Source organism: Balaenoptera musculus, chromosome 21 (genome assembly GCF_009873245.2).
Source record: "Balaenoptera musculus isolate JJ_BM4_2016_0621 chromosome 21, mBalMus1.pri.v3, whole genome shotgun sequence".
NCBI classification, from domain to species: Eukaryota; Metazoa; Chordata; class Mammalia; order Artiodactyla; family Balaenopteridae; genus Balaenoptera; species Balaenoptera musculus.
In genome coordinates, this window is record NC_045805.1 from 6,257,884 (window position 1) to 6,274,663 (window position 16,780).

The 16,780-nt window shown below is 50.5% G+C and overlaps 1 protein-coding gene across 2 annotated transcripts; it reads right to left on the minus strand.

The window, feature by feature from the left end:
- Window positions 1–1,403: 1,403 nt before the first annotated feature.
- Window positions 1,404–16,419, minus strand: DEFB1 (defensin beta 1). 2 transcript variants are annotated; one of them, XM_036838710.1, is made up of 3 exons: window positions 16,248–16,419; window positions 2,086–2,274; window positions 1,404–1,868 (listed from the first exon to the last, which is right to left on the minus strand). In XM_036838710.1, the coding sequence occupies exons 1-2, from the start codon at window positions 16,306–16,308 to the stop codon at window positions 2,126–2,128; spliced, it is 210 nt and encodes a 69-aa protein (XP_036694605.1). In that variant the 5' UTR covers window positions 16,309–16,419; the 3' UTR covers window positions 1,404–1,868; window positions 2,086–2,125. The 2 variants fall into 2 exon arrangements, with proteins under 2 accessions (XP_036694605.1, XP_036694604.1); XM_036838709.1 differs by lacking the exon at window positions 1,404–1,868 and having other exon boundaries at window positions 2,017–2,274; window positions 16,248–16,417.
- Between the last annotated feature and the right edge of the window lie 361 nt (window positions 16,420–16,780).

Consider the following 16,780-nt stretch of genomic DNA (forward strand, 5'->3'; position numbering starts at 1 on the left):
GGTCTATATGTACGGCTTACTCAAATCCACACTTTCTCTTCATCTAGACAGATGCTATAATAGGAACCATGAAACTGGGCCTTTCAGTCATTCGGGGGTGAAGTGCCTTGTAGACAACCCCACGTACCGCCCCCCTTAACTTCAAAGTCATCTTCCCTCCAGGCTGGTTCAGGCAATATCTTTTGCGTTCCAGTTTCACCAAAGGAGGGTGACACTGGGCACACAGGTGTAGGTGAATGCAAAAGCTCCCAGGAGGTTTGGGTGGAGGAGAGAAGGTGGAGAGGAGATGGGACATCTCCTTTAAAACTTGCTACCCCCTGAGGAATGTAAGTCCCGGGGCCAAATGCTGTTGGGCTGGGAAGGGCTGCAAGAACCCTGCTAGTCTTTCTGATCTGAGCCTGTAGTCTCTGGTGACAGGGCTATAGATGTGATGCCACCACCTTCCCGAGATGGTCAGTGACCTCTTTGTGGCTGGGGGTAAGTGGAATATTGCCGGCCATATCAGTAAACAAAGGATGTCACAGTCATCAGAGATTGCAGCCACAGCCGATGGTGAGCCGGTGAGCCCTGAAGGAACTCAGGAAGGAAGGAATGCCTGCCATCTAGCTGCCATCAGACTGCAGCCACTCCCTACCATGAGCCCTGAGGAAACTCAGGATGGGAACACACAGGATACTGGCCCCAGATAGCTGAAGGAGTGATTTCAGCGAGCCCAGACTCTTGCATCTTCCCATACATAGAAAAGCGCCAAGTTAAATTCCTTAACTTGGGATATCTGGTTTTCTTTAATTAACAATAATCTTTTGACGTTCCTGACTACCTCTCCTTTGTTGCAAAACTTCTGTATAAGCTGGCTCCCGCCTCGCTTCCTGGGAGAAGTTCTCTCAGGGTTACTTCAGATGCTGCCTCCCGGGCTTGAAGTCCTAAACTTTCCTGCCAAATAAAACATAACTCTCAACTTTTAGGTTGTGAATATTTTTTTAAGTCAACAGATTATTTCTTAGCTTTTCAGGAGAAGGGGGAGGCCTGGACGCACTGTAATGAACACTTGCCGTGTTCATGTTACAGAGAACGCCCGAGTAGCGGTAAATGTCCACAGCATAATGGCATCTCCTCTGCCTTTCCCTCACAAAAGAGGGGTGTGGCATCTAAATCCATCACTGGGGGATGGGGGCAAAATTTTTTTTTTTTTGGGCTGGGCCGCATGGCTTGCAGGATCAGAGTTCCTTGACCAGGGATTGAACCTGGGCCCGGGGCAGTGAAGGCCAGGAGTCCTAACCACTGGACCACCAGGGAATTCCCCCAAAGTTTTTATAATGTTTGATTTTTATTTGTGCTTGTAATTTATCGAAGTGGAATGTGGAATTGCTGTTGCCTGATGAAGGAGAGGACAGAAGCACATGTATCATCAGGAGTTGTAAGAAATTTATTGGAAAAAAGGGAAGGCAACCCCTTCTTCCCCATCAGTGGGTGTCTACAGGACTAATGGTGCAGACATGATGAAAGGCAGGGGCAGTGGTCGTAGAGGATGCTTTTCTAAGTGACATGTAAATAGACCACGTGATTGTGCTGGAGTGAAGAATGGTCACCCAGGAACCCTACTATTAGGCCTACAGAGTGAAATAGGAATAGCTTTATGGTCCTAGCGAAGCTCCTCAGATGCTGAGGTTAACCAACCCACAACCCACTGCCCCCGGCCCAGGGAGGAGAAAGGGCAGCGGTTCTGGCCTCTGCAGATGGGCAGGCAGCTGAGACCGCTGAATCAGGGGTGAACTTCCGCTGGGACAGAGGGAGGCCTGAAGCTGTGTCATCTCGTCATCAGGTGTCCTTAGTCTCACGTGGACCCCCTGCATCCCTCATGTGTAGATCTGGTGATGAAACAAAGTGGCAGTGAAACAGCTGACAACCTGGTCGGCATCTCCCAGTCCCATCCTGGACAGGCTTTGCGGCCCAGCCTGTCTGCCCTTCTGACCTTCATACTTTCTGAACCTCTTCTAAAAGGAGACACAAGACTCATTTTGGTCTGAAGGACGTATGCCTCAAAAAAACCTTCTTTTATTCAAACAACAGTTACAAATACTTCACTTGGCTTCTGGGTCCCCTCTGCCCATGCTCCAGCTCAGAGTCAACGGATGCAGCACTTGGCTTTTCCACTGTAACAGGTGCCTTCAATCCTGTTGAAGAGCGGGCAGGGGGAGAAGTTGCAGGTGCCCCCTTTCTTGACACATTTGTAGTGGTCGGACCTCTGGCCGAGACCCGTAAGCAGGTTAACACCTATGAGAAGGGAAAGAGAGCACTTCAGACTCTGGGCTTGCAGCCACAGGGACTTCAGAACACTCGGTGAAAGCAGAACAGACCACCCTTTGCAAAGCACGTCACAGGGGTTTCCCTTCCAAGAGCTTTGCACTCAGTTGACCTGTGAGGCTGCTCATGAAATAAGGCATCTAAAGAGACCCCTCCATCCGAGGTCTATGCCAGCTGTAGCCATACAGAAGCCAGGGATGAACAGCAGGGCTCTGAGTGGGCTTTCTCCTGCCCAGGGAGCTTTGGTGTACAGCGAATTCACGTTAGTCCCCAAATAGGTATTCGACCACTTTGTACTGTTGCCATCCTCTGTTTCAGAAATGCAGAAGCATCTTTCTAATTCCAGGAGCATTCCTGAACTTTCCTTTTACTCCTGTGCTGTTTAGTTACATCATTCCCTCCGGCTTGAATCCCTGCCCACCCACCCCCCCCCACCTCCCCATCACCATGTCTGCTGCAATCTGTGATCCTTTAATGTCAAGTTAAAATTATAGCTACTCTAGGGCTTCCCTGGTGGCGCAGTGGTTGAGAATCTGCCTGCCAGTGCAGGGGACACGGGTTCGAGCCCTGGTCTGGGAAGATCCCGCATGCCGCAGAGAAACTGGGCCCGTGAGCCACAACTACTGAGCCTGCGTGTCTGGAGCCTGTGCTCCCAACAAGAGAGGCCGCGATAGTGAGAGGCCCGCGCACCGCGATGAAGAGTGGCCCCCGCTTGCCGCAACTAGAGAAAGCCCTCGCACAGAAACGAAGACCCAACACAGCCAAAAATAAATTAATTAATTAATTAATTAAAAAAAAAAAAGATTGAGCCCTTAAGAAGTAAGACAGGTGTAGGGGAAGAAAAAATTAAAAAAAAATTATAGCTACTCTATAAAGCTTTCATAATTTTCCCAGTTGGAATTTATTTTGTCTTCCTCCCCGTCACAGAATCGCATAATTTGAAGACCTCTAGACTCGTCTTCCTCTGTATCCAACAGAAAAAGCTGCCCTCTGATACCCCTGGCAAGCGGCTATGTAGCCATTGTTTTGTGTCTCTCTGTTGGCAGGTGTTATGGCCTGAAACCCCCTCAATGTCCCCGCCCCCCCAAATCATAGTTGAAGCCCTAGGCCCCCGAGGACCTCAGAATGTGACTGTATTTGGAGATGGGGCCTTTAAAGAGCTGATTGTGGTTAAACGAGGTATATGGGTGATCACTAATCAATAGTGTCCTTATAAGAAGAGGAAATTTGGACACACAAAGGGACACGAGTGATGTGTGAGCACAAAAGGAAAGGCCATGTGAGGACAGAAGGCGGCCCTCTGTCAGCCGAGGAGAGAGGCGTCGGGAGAAACCAAACCAACACCTTGATCTTGAACTTCTACCATCCAGAACTATGAGAAAAAAGCGTCTGTTGTTTTAAGCCGCCCACACTAGAGCAGACTCAGGTGACTAATGCAGCAGGCCATTGTCACCCTAGGAGACAGGCATTCTAATCTCTGCCTGTTGGACACTTGGTGTTCCTACTGATGGAAATTGTCCTCTCAGTAGCTTCCAGCTAGTGGTGTTTTCCTGCTTTATACAGACAAGTCTAATCACTCAGAAGGCTGTCCCATTTTCAGTCATTCTACTGCCTTAAAAGTCTTCTTTTTCTCATTTTTCTCAGTATCTAGTTTCCAGACACTTTACAACCCTGTTCATTCTCCTCTGGATGTGTTCAGTTCATGGATAGACTTCCTTAAGTTTGAGGCCCGGAATAAACACAAAATACCTTAGATGTGTCCCATCTACCAAGAGCAAAAGAGGCTTCATCTCGTTTTGTTCACTACAGAGCTGTGCTGTGCAATGTGGTGGCCACCAGCTGCGTGTGGTGATTTACATTTTAATTAATCGAAACTACATCACCCACATTGCGAGTGCGTGATGGCCACGTGTGGCTAGTGGTTACTGCATTGGACCATGCAGCGGTAGAATATTTCCATCATCACAGAACATCTCATTGCACTGTGTTGCCATGGAGATGGAAGGGCATTGAGAGACATGCTGGTCCCACTGTCCCAGGGAAGCATCTTAGGCCAAGGCCACTCAGTTGCTCACACAAAACACAGTCTCCTGATCTCCAGCCTGTATTCTTTCTATACATTGTATTGATTCCTGCCGATGCTGTTCAAGATTGTTCCAGGTTTTAAAAGCCTCACCATGGGGCTTCCCTGGTGGCGCAGTGGTTGAGAATCTGCCTGCCAATGCAGGGGACACAGGTTCGAGCCCTGGTCTGGGAGGATCCCACATGCCGCGGAGCAGCTGGGCCCGTGAGCCACAATTGCTGAGCCTGCGCGTCTGGAGCCTGTGCTCCGTAACAAGAGAGGCCACGATAGTGAGAGGCCACGATAGTGAGAGGCCCGCGCACCGCGATGAAGAGTGGCCCCCGCTCGCCGCAACTGGAGAAGGCCCTCGCACAGAAATGAAGACCCAACACAGCCATAAATAAATAATTAATTAATTAATTTTAAAAAAAATAATAAAAGCCTCACCACGATATCGACCTCCAGTAAGATCATAGTCAACTAGACTCTCTAAATCTCCAGTTCCAGCTTTTTTTGCTCTTCATTGGAAGATGTCAGAGCTGGAAAGATACTCAGTCCAACCCCTGCTGCAAGATTGAATCCCTCCTTCAGTACGTCCTCCAAGTGATCGTTATTAGGAAGATGGATCAAGCAAATAAATGTGAAAGCCCTTTGAGATCAGAAGGTCTACGCTTTCTTTTTCTTGTTGGGGTGTGTGTGTGTGTGTGTGTGTGTGTGTGTGTGTGTGTATTTATACCAACATTTAAATATATGTATATTTAATGTTATATTTACCCTTCCTTTTGTTGGGTAAACAGAGGAGACCCAAATACAACTAACTGTGGCTTTTTAGAGCCCAGATGGACCTCAGAGCTCAACTACTTCAACCTCTCTGTGATTCTCTCCCTAGATGAAGAAGCTGAGGTCTGGTGATGCCCCCCAGGGCATGCCGTTGGCCACAGGCAGAGCCAGGACCAGAGGTAGTACCATGACCCCCACCAGTTCTCACTCCACCTCTCTACTAGTGAATTATGGTGTCACCACACTCAGCGGGAGCTCATTTCTGGCATTATCTTTGAGGATCTAGTACATTATAGGACCCAGAAGAAATAGCAACATATTTAATGTCAGGGTACTTTGGTTACATTCCTTGTTCTAGAATGAATTTGTGTGATTTTTAGCAAAGCACTCAAACTTTCTGAGCCCCAGCTTCTCAAATTTAAAATTGAGGAGACTAGATTATGTGATCTCATCCATTTCTAAGATTCTGAAGCTGGTCATCTTTCCTTTGGTGGGGAACTAACACGTTTATGGTTGCATTTAATCCTCCAAGGAATGTATCACTTTTTCCTAACTTACAGACAGGGAAACTGAGGCCCAGGGAGATTAAATGTTCCCATAATCTAATCAGCCAATGGTTATATTATCTTAATAGATGAAGAAAGATATTGGAAAAAAAATCAACATTGATTCATGATAAAAAAAAAAAGCTCCTAGCAAATAAGAAACTGGAGGAAACTTCCCTAATCTGATAAAGAGTACCTACAGAAGCCTACAACATACAGTACACTTCATGGTCAAGTATTGAAAACATTCCATGAGATTGGCAATCAGACCAGCATAACTGCTGTTGTCATTACCATTCCACATTGTACTTGAAGTACTGGCCAGGGGGATAAGATAAAAAATAAAATAAAAGGTACAAGGGTTGGAAAGGAAGAAATAAAATTGTCTCTATTTGCAGACATTATGATTATATGTAGGCAATCCAAAAGGAATGAACAAGCAAATTTAGCAAATTTGCTGAGATCAACATACAAAAAAGAAAAAAGAAAAAAATGAATTTTACTTCTGTATATTAGCAACCAACAGAAAAAAGGAAATAAAATAAAAACATCATATAGAAGAGCATAAAATATGCCTATTTATAAATCTAAGAAATTATGTGCAATACCTCTATCTATAAAGAATACAGTATTTTTTTGAATTTAAAGAGGCCCTAAATAAGTAGAAATACTATGTTTAAGCATTGGAGGATTAATTATTTTTAAAATGTTAATTTTCCCCAAATTAAGCTGCAGATTTAACCCAATACCATAAAATCCCAAGAGATTCTTTCAGTGAAACTTGATGAGCTGATTCTAAAATATATATGGAAATTCCAAAGACCAAGAATAGCCAAGACACTCAGAGAAAAGAAGGCGGGAGAATTTGCTTTACTGGATTTTGAGACTAATTACAGAGCCACTGTAATTAGACAGTGTGGTGAGGATACAAGGGCAGACAAATACATAAGTAGGACAGCAGAAAGAGATACATGCATATATGGAGAGTTGAAGTAGAAAAACAGTGGCTCAGCAGAACAGTGGAGAAAAATGGTCTTCTCAGTGGTTGGTTCTGAGACAATTGGATATTCATAGTGGAAAAAAAAACCCTTTACCCTTAGCTCGGACCATACATGCACACTAAAAACCACTGCCAGATGGTTATAAGCCTAAATGTAAAAGGAAAAACAGTAAGCCCCCAGAAAACAGCACTGAACACTTTCTTCGTGCCTTTGGGGTAAAAAAAGATTTCTTAAGGTACAAAAGCACTAACCCTAAAGGAAAAGATATGACACATTTAACCATATGAAAATAATGTGGAAAACCTCTGCTTAAGGAAAGTTTCCATTGAGAGAGTGAAAAATTAAGGCACAAGGTAGGAGAAGATATTTCTAATACTTACAACCAACAAAGAGCTTCTATGCAGAATATATAAAGAACTACTAGAAATCATTAAGAAAAGACAGATAATCTGATAGAAAATATGTGCAGAAGACAAATAGGTACTTCACAAAAGATATCCAAGTGGCCAGTAATTATACACAAAAGTACTGAACTCATTATTTATCAGGGAAATGCAAATTAAATCGCCAATGCTATGCCAGTACCCTCACCAGACGGCTAAAATTTTTAAATGATTGACATTATCAAGTGTTGACATGGATATGGAAGAACAGGTACTTTCATTCATTGGTTGTAGGAGTATAAATTGATATATACGCTTTTGGAGAACAGTTTGGCATTCATAAAAATTCAGTAGTATAAGCATATGCTACGACCCAGCAATGCCACCACCTCTTGATACGTAGTCAGTTGAAACGTATGCACAAACCAAGCTATATTATTCAACATGAATGTTAACATGGTAAAACTATAAGAAATATGGGAAGTTATGACCATAAAAGTCAAGTGATGATCGCTTTTGGGGGAAGGAGGGATTTGTGACTGAGAAGCCTGGAGGAGAGCCTCTTAGGTGCTGGCCAAGTTCTAGTTCTTGACTCACATTGTGGTTACAGGAGTGCTTGTTTTATAATAATTCATTAAATTATACATTCAAGTTTTATGTACTTTCCTGGATACATGTTATATTTTACAACTAAAAATTTTAAAAATAAGAGTTGCTTTTGAAAAGGTCTTCTGTGTATTCCTAGCACTGTGGGCCTCCTGTGCTCTGTGCAGCTTCCTACACCCTCTCCCATCACTGCCTTGGTCCGTTTCCGTCCACTCCCCGGGCATGCGAGCCCCTTGGATAACTCACAGCCCCGCTCTTCTCCTCCCCTTTCCCAAGAATGATAGTACTTCTCTAGACTTGCGCTTATTCTTATCTTGGTCCTTATTCAGCTGGTCTGAGAAATACAATCCAGCACATGATGTGGCGGCCTCTGGAGCGCCATGAACCAGAGGAACATGGTAAAGAGGGAACTCGCTTATAGGTGAGAATGAAGGATGAGAAGGGGTGAAGGGAGCGGGCCTGTTAGGAAAGCAGGCTTGTTGTACCAGCTTCTATGCTTGCAGCGAAAAGAGAGACTCTCAAATACTACACAGTTATTAGGCCAATTATAGCTGGACTCTTAATAATCCCACCCAAGTGCAACTACACCACCAACTGTTTTTTAAGTCAACTGTAATAATAGGTGTTGGCTGAATGAAGGGCTATTGTGATTAAGTAGCAGGAAATTAACTAGAAAATAAGTACCAATGGGTCAGTCCCAGAAGAAAATGAGAGGAAGAATGTTCATGGCAGTGAACACAGGAGAGGCTTGGTTGTTACGGAGTCATCAGGAAATAAATCTGCCTGAGGGGCATGGACAGCTGTCCGTGCTGCCGAGATGGGACATAGCCTGTGCGGGTCAGATGGTGGAGGTTCAAGGAAAAGGGCAGGTGAAAAAGGCTACAGAGAAGAAGATACACTGGAAACATAGGGGGATCTTTGCACTTTAACATAAAAGAGCCACGAAAATAAAATTTCTTAAAGAGCCTTTCAGAGAGACAGGAGTGGGGGCTCTGAGACAGGGAGTGTGGTCCTCAGGCCACGGGCAGTGGACCCTGTCCCCCGGCCCTCTCCTCTGAAGTTGGATTGACAGTATACAGTTGGAGGTGCAAGTGAAGTTTTGGAACAACGTCAGAAGGGAAAATGGGGGAGCTTTTGACTAAAATACAAATTTCTTGTACTAAAAGACCACCAGGCTAAAGCGGAGTGAAGTGCCGAAACGACAAGGGTTTTGGAGAAGAAGAGGCCTGAGCTCCACCCCTGCCGGGACCCCTACCCCCTGCCCTGGAGGACCGCACTGCACAAGCAGCAGAAAAGCACAGGCGTGGAGAAAGTCAGGAGCCAGAGCAGGGTTGACGGGACCCACGGATCTGAGATGTGAGGGGAGCAGACGCAGACACAGATCTGCAGGAGCCAGAGCGCAACCCCGATTTTCCAGTGCTGGCCGTGGAGTCCCACACCTGTGGGCATGCATAACGGGACTTGTCCGTGGGAAGCGACGTGAGACTGGTCGTCTCGGAACGTGGGCCTGGGCAAGTCAGCTGGGCCCTTTCCCGAGTCAGGACAAGGTGGCTGGTTGGCAGTGTGCCAGGGGAAGGGCTGCCCGCGAGGGAGTGGGTTCCCTCCCATTGGGGACGTTAAGATAGAGGCTGCTTTGCCCACTTAGGAGAGGTGCTGGTGGCTCAGGCGGTCAGTGGAGGCCAGAGAGGTCGGACTTCACCTCCGTGGATCTTTTCAAGCTATCTGGGGAAGAAGTCAAATATATACAAGCCACTCCTGCGAAACAAATAACAGAACTGCAAACCAAATGAAAACTCAGGGGCCCTCTGCCACAGACGGGTCACCCATGACGTCCCTGTTCCTGGAAACGCTTGCTGGTCACAGCTAATGGGCAGTGCCTCCTGTTAAGTCCATGAAAGCTTTAAGTCACTTCCATCTAGATTATCCTTAGGATGAATCGATTGGCTGGTGACATATCCAGAGGTCTTTGGGAGGTGTGGGAAAAGAATATAGGAGTTCGAGTCAGAGCTGAATTCGAGTCCTTGGTATTCGCGGGCTGAGTATTTGAAAAGTCAGCGTCTCTGAGATTCCCTGCAAAAACCACCTCTAACGTGGGGATAAGAGTCGTCCCTGCATGACGGATGCAGATGCTGGGGACACTTAGTGAGATGTTTTCGGAGTTGCTCGTGGCACTATGATGTGCCATAGCCGGTGCCGTGTGACCGGCGTTTCTGAGGATGACTCTTTCCCCCGCATTGCTAATCGGGTGCCTCTGTCAGGTCTGCGTCGTCGTAGGAGTCAGGGGCTTGTGTCTGAGGCACCGGGGAGCGTGTTTTTCCGGACGGGACCCGAGGCCATAGCAGGCACATTCCTGGTGCTGCTGCCAGAGTTCTCAGAGGTGGAAGGTATTCGGGCCAGCAGGTCAGGGTGAGGCTTAGAGTAGACGCTCAGGTGTGAGCGAGGCCAGGTGGAGAGCCAGGGTCACAGGACGTTGGGCTGGGACTTGTTTTGCCTCATCCGTCACTTGAAAGGTGAGGAAACAGAGGCCCAGACTCCTGGGAATGCACGTGGTGTCGGTAGGATTGGGCCGTGACTCTATCAGCGGCATGAATTTTGGTTAACTTGCTGAGCACCCTGGCAAAAGCGCCGCTGCGGGCCCTGTTTACAGGAGGAACGTCCTCGCTCTCCCCTTGTATCTGCTTTCCTCTCCTCTGATTGACCTCCACGTGGCAGCAAACCAGTCTCTTTTTTTTTTTTAATTTATTTATTTTTGGTTGCGTTGGGTCTTCGTTGCTGTGCGTGGACTTTCTCTAGTTGCGCTGAGCAGGGGCTGCTCTTCATTGCAGTGTGTGGGCTTCTCATTGTGGTGGCTTCTCTCGTTGCAGAGCACGGGCTCTGGGCGCACGGGCTCAGTAGCTGTGGCATGCAGGCTCAGTAGTTGTGGCTCGCGGGCTCAGCAGTTGTGGCTCATGGGTGGGCTCTAGAGCACAGGCTCAGTAGTTGTGGCTCGCGGGCTCAGCAGTTGTGGCTCATGGGTGGGCTCTAGAGCGCAGGCTCAGTAGTTGTGGCTCTTGGGCTCTAGAGTGCAGGCTCAGTAGTTGTGGCGCACGGGCTTAGTTGCTTTGCGGCATGTGGGATCTTCCCGGACCAGGGCTCAAACCTGTGTCCCCTGCATTGGCAGGCGGATTCTTAACCACTGCGCTACCAGGGAAGCCCAGCAAACCGGTCTCTTAAAGAAGCCGTTTCTGATTCTGTCACTCGCGGGTTTACAACCCCCTGGGGCTCACTCGCACCCAGATGCGTTTCCTGCTGCCTCAGGCCTCGTTGGATCTGCCCCCGCATCACTGTCCCGGCTCCTCTCTGCGGCCTGGCACGCCCTGTGCCTCGAGCGGCCTGCAGTGTTGCAGCTGAGGGCCTGTGAGTCCCTGCTCTGCTACCAGCCATGTGACTCCATTACTGTTATTTACCCAGGAAACGGGGATAATGATTCCTCCTCCCCCACGGGGGCACTGGGAGGCCTAAGCTAAAAGCGAGAGCCAGGGGTTTTTTTTTCTCTTCATCTCTAGGCTTTCACACCAGCTATCCCTTCCGTCTGGTTTGTCCTTGACTTCTCTCCTTTCACTGGTTTAGTGAATTCAGGGCTGCAAATCCAACTGCCCACGGCAGCCAGGCGGGTAACACAAATCTGTGAAATGGGCTGAGGTGAGGCATTAGGGACCGGCGGGGTCTGCAGTGACCCGGGGAGGGAGTGCCGTCTGGAGGCACAGCCGCTGTTTAGGACCGGCGGGGTCTGCAGTGACCCGGGGAGGGAGTGCCGTCTGGAGGCACAGCCGCTGTTTAGTTGCAGCTCACTGTTGCCAGGTAGGAATGTTGCCACATCTTTTGTGTTTTTAAGAGAAGATAACATGTACACACTGCTGTATTTAAACTGGACAACCAACAAGGACCTACTGTGTAGTACAGGGAACTCTGCTCAATATTATGTAACAACCTAAATGGGGAAAGAATTTGAAAAAGAATACATACATGTATATGTATAACTGAATCACCTTGCTGTACACCTAAAACTAACACAATATTGTTAATCAACTATATTCCAATATAAAATAAAAAGTTTTAAAACTTTTTTAAATTACAAAAGAGAAGATAAAAATCAGATTTTTATTTTTGGTGGCATATCCTGACTTTTAAATGTTGGGAGGAAATTAAAAGAAATATTTTTTTTGAAAATATCAGGAACACCAAAATGACTTCCAATTTTCCGTCACTTAACTTCCTCAAGAAAGCCTTCCTGGCTCCTCAAGACCAGGTCAGCTCTCACTGTCATGTGTTCTCCTAGCATCCTGCACTTAACAGCATTTCACAACACGGTAGCCATTAGTTAAGTAATTATGTAATCGGTTTTCTTGTCCCGCTCTGTTTCTGGAATGTGTAGAGATGAGACCCAGGGCTGTGTTTCCTGGGGCATCCCCTGTTCCCGGGCAACACCTGCCCACAGCAGCTCTTAACCAAACACTCCTTGAATCAGTGAGGGAACAACGTCAACCTGTCTTGATTTCTCAACACCTGAGCTGGGGTCCCATCCAGCTGATGCAGGGACCTGGGTCGCCTTGTCATTGTGACATCATTCTGCATTCACAGAAAGACCATTTGAATAAGATAAAAGTGGGCAACCCATTTTTTTTCTTTTCTGACAGAGATGAAAACTGCTAAAGAGAACGTCAAGTCTTAGGATCTCCTGCAGTGACCACAGAACACTGGTTCCCCCAGGTCACGTGGGCCTCGATTTCCCCACCTGTGAAATGACCCGGTCTAAGGACTCTTCCAGAAAAGGAGTGAGCTGACCCGCGCGGGGGCTCAGGGTTGCTGAGCAGCCCCCGCTCCCTCCCTGCAGCAACCCCACAACTGTGCGTCCATCGGGGCGGCCCACGGGCAGGGCGGGTACGGCAGGGGCAGCTGCAGCAGCTGTAACAACCACTGCACAGCAGTGAGGACGCAATGACCAGAACCGCAACCGGTGCCTGAGGGTAAGCAGAGAGGAGGTGAGGGCTGCCTGCACGGTGCCCGGGGGACACAGGCTGGGGACACCTGTGTGTTCCAACGCGGAAGACACTTGGGGCTCCCCCTCCCCATCCGGATAACAACATCCAGACAGCACAACATCCCCCAGAAGACACCAGGGGCTCCCCCTTCCCATCCGGATACCAACACCCAGACAGCACGACATCCCCCAGAAGACACCTGGGGCTCCCCCTCCCCATCCGGATAACAACACCCAGACAGCAGGACATCCCCCAGAAGACACCTGGGGCTCCTCCTCCCCATCCGGATAACACACCCAAACAGCACGACATCCCCCAGAAGACACCTGGGGCTCCCCTTTCCCATCTGGATAACAACACCCAGACAGCACGACATCCCCCAGAAGACACCTGGGGCTCCCCCTCCCCATCCGGATAACAACACCCAGACAGCACGACATCCCCCAGAAGACACCTGGGGCTACCCCTCCCCATCCGGATAACACACCCAGACAGCAGGACATCCCCCAGAAGACACCTGGGGCTCCCCCTCCCCATCCGGATAACTCACCCAGACAGCACGACATCCCCCAGAAGACACCTGGGGCTCCCCCTCCCCATCCGGATAACACACCCAGACAGCAGGACATCCCCCAGAAGACACCTGGGGCTCCTCCTCCCCATCCGGATAACACACCCAAACAGCACGACATCCCCCAGAAGACACCTGGGGCTCCCCTTTCCCATCCGGATAACAACACCCAGACAGCACGACATCCCCCAGAAGACACCTGGGGCTCCCCCTCCACATCCGGATAACCACACCCAGACAGCACGACATCCCCCAGAAGACACCTGGGGCTCCCCCTCCCCATCCGGATAACAACACCCAGACAGCACGACATCCCCCAGAAGACACCTGGGGCTCCTCCTCCCCATCCGGATAACAACACCCAGACAGCACGAGGTCCCCCAGAAGACACCTGGGGCTCCCCCTCCCCATCCAGATAACACACCCAGACAGCACGACATCCCCCAGAAGACACCTGGGGCTCCCCCTCCCCATCCGGATAACACATCCAGACAGCACGACATCCCCCAGAAGACACCTGGGGCTCCCCCTCCCCATCCGGATAACAACACCCAGACAGCACGACATCCCCCAGAAGACACCTGGGGCTCCCCCTCCCCATCCGGATAACACACCCAGACAGCACGACATCCCCCAGAAGACACCTGGGGCTCCCCCTCCCCATCCGGATAACACACCCAGACAGCACGACATCCCCCAGAAGACACCTGGGGCCATCCAGATAACACACCTAGACAGCACGACATCCCCCAGAAGACACTTGGGGCTCCCCCTCCCCATCCGGATAACACACCCAGACAGCACGACATCCCCCAGAAGACACCTGGGGCTCCCCCTCCCCATCCGGATAACAACACCCAGACAGCACGACATCCCCCAGAAGACACCTGGGGCTCCCCCTCCCCATCCGGATAACAACACCCAGACAGCACGACATCCCCCAGAAGACACCTGGGGCTTCCCCTCCCCATCCGGATAACAACACCCAGACAGCACGACATCCCCCAGAAGACACCTGGGTCTCCCCCTCCCCATCCGGATAACAACACCCAGACAGCACGACATCCCCCAGAAGACACCTGGGGCTCCCCCTCCCCATCCGGATAACACACCCAGACAGCACAACATCCCCCAGAAGACACCTGGGTCTCCCCCTCCCCATCCGGATAACACACCCAGACAGCACAACATCCCCCAGAAGACACCTGGGGCTCCTCCTTCCCATCCGGATAACACACCCAGACAGCAGGACATCCCCCAGAAGACACTTTTGCCGAGTTTGCCCTTGCCTGTGGCCCTCTTTTAAGATGCCAATGTCTTGGGACAGCAGAGGCACCGCAGAGGTGGTGCTTGCCCTGCAAGGACCTCAGCTGCTTGCGGCCTCCCAGCTGCAGCTGGGAGGTGGAGGGTGGGCACTTCTCTTGCCCTTCTAGAAGGTGAGCCAGTGTCAGCAACTGGTCCTGAGGGTCCCGGTCCCCATCCTGAGAATCCATTCGCTGATGTTCTGTCCAGACAGGGCCTGCCTGTCGTCAGAGGACAGTGTCTTTAGCTAATCCTGCATGCGCTAAGTGCTCCACAGTGTTAGCTGATAGCTCTGTAATGAGCGATTAGTAAGTTTAGCCGCTCCCGCATACCCTTAGAAACACTTTCATTTTCTATACTTTGGATGAGATGCTCATAATCATATTTTGACGTCATAGACTGAAAAGAACTCTTCACGTTAACAGAGTGACTTTCAAACATTTTGAGTGTGATCTGAGCTGCAGTAGGAGATTTTGCACAGCTGCTCAGTACGGACACACATGCAATGAGATGAGTGTGATAAAACAGCAGAGACGCTGACAGCGTGGCATGCACTGGTATTGTCTGTTCTTTTGAGAAAACAAGGTTGCAACTCACTAAGTTAATCTCTCCACCTCTCTTATGCGTTCCACCTGGAAACCTTAAAACTCTGCATTGGAATATTTCTGAACCCAGTTGTCCGAGGGGAACACTGAGGCACCCCTGGAGCAAATTAGGCACGTCTGCACACTATGGTGATGGCCTGGAGAAAAGCACAAGTGGGTCTTCCAGAGAATTCCAGAGCTCTAACACTTTTAGAGCCACCTGCCACAGCGCGCTCAATTTGCAGGTGCGGAAACTAAAACCCAGAATGCGTGACTTGCTCAAGATCACTCAGTGAGTGAGCGACGGGGCTGGGATAAAACGTATCCCCGATTCTGCCAGAAGAGTCTCACCTTCTCTTAACGTCAGGGGCACTGCTGCCTTGACCCAGGGGAGCTGGGCCCGACACAGAGCTCCCCTGCTCTGCACTGGGGAATGGCCCACCCTGGAGGATGTGAACGGATTTCTCAAGGAAGCTGGATCTCTGACTGCCTGCGTGCAGGTGAGTCAAGGATTCCAGCTGAGCTGGTCCTGTGGGCGGGGCGGGAGGCATCTGCTCGCAGCAGGGCACCTGGGAGAGCCCACCCCGGAAGCTGGAGAGAGATGGGGTGGCAGGCTGCACCTCTCGGCTGGCTGGGACCCTGACCTCTCAGTGTGAGGAGCCATTCTGCAGACGGAGTAGGTGATCCCCTTCCCCGTAGGATACTTTCAGGATGCCCGAGCCAAAGACAGGGCTGGGAGGTGCTGGGAGCTGCCGGGCGCTGGCCTCACATCCCTGCCAGGGGCAGAGGGAAGGGAGCCCTAAGGGACAGACGGGAGTCTGGCCCTCCTGCAGCTCGGCTGCCCTCAGGCGCCCGGGAGAATCAGCCCGGGGATGCTCCAGGCAGGCACGCTTGCTCCCAGCGGCCGGGACGGCCCAGACCCTGCAGGCTCGGTAGGCTTCTGCCCACGGCCCTCTGCCCCCAGCAGGCCGCTCAGCCTCGGGGGTGCCTTCCTGCTGCTCCGTCCTGGGGACACCGGCGCCGCTGTCCTTAGACTCAGCCCCGAGTCCCAGCCCCGGGGCGGGCACTGCAGCAGGTCCCCAGCTCACCTGTGGCCAGCTGCGAAAAGAGGAGGCCGAGAGTCAGCAGTAGCAGGTAGAGGACCCTCATGGTGGCGGCAGGTGGCCCGGATCCCCGGGGAGGGCAGAGGCTCCTCGGAGGCGGAGCTGTCAGAGGCTTCCAGCGGCTGCAGTGTCACTGTATTTATAGGGCTAGAGGATTGCACAATCGCACAGACCGATCTGAAGGGCGGTGTCGCAATCCCCAGAGTGAAATTCTAAGAAATAACCCTTCGCGGCAAGCCCTGAGTCAGCCGGGAGTCACGGGGACACACTTCTCTCCGGCTGGCTGCAGCTGGACCCAGCTCTCGGCCTGCAGGCGTGGAGGCAGGCCTCCGGTTCTGTCTGGAGTCTCAGCTGGGCGGTCCAGCTGGCGTTCCCAGAGCAGGAGCTCCTGCTAGAACCCCTCTCGCCGGGATGGCTCAGGGAGCCCCGAGAGGCGGCCCCGGGGAGGCACTGAGCCTGGGGCTGCCGGATGCCGTCCGGTGTCAGGCCCTTTAGCTGACGAGACCCCAGACCTCACC

Coding starts and splice junctions, on each gene's coding strand:
- DEFB1 (XM_036838710.1), bottom strand. CDS start 16,308: ATGAGGGTCCTCTACCTGCTACTGCTGACTCTCGGCCTCCTCTTTTCG. Junction 2,275..16,247: donor CTTTTCGCAGCTGGCCACAG/GTGAGCTGGGGA, acceptor CCCTTCTCATAG/GTGTTAACCTGCTTACGGGT.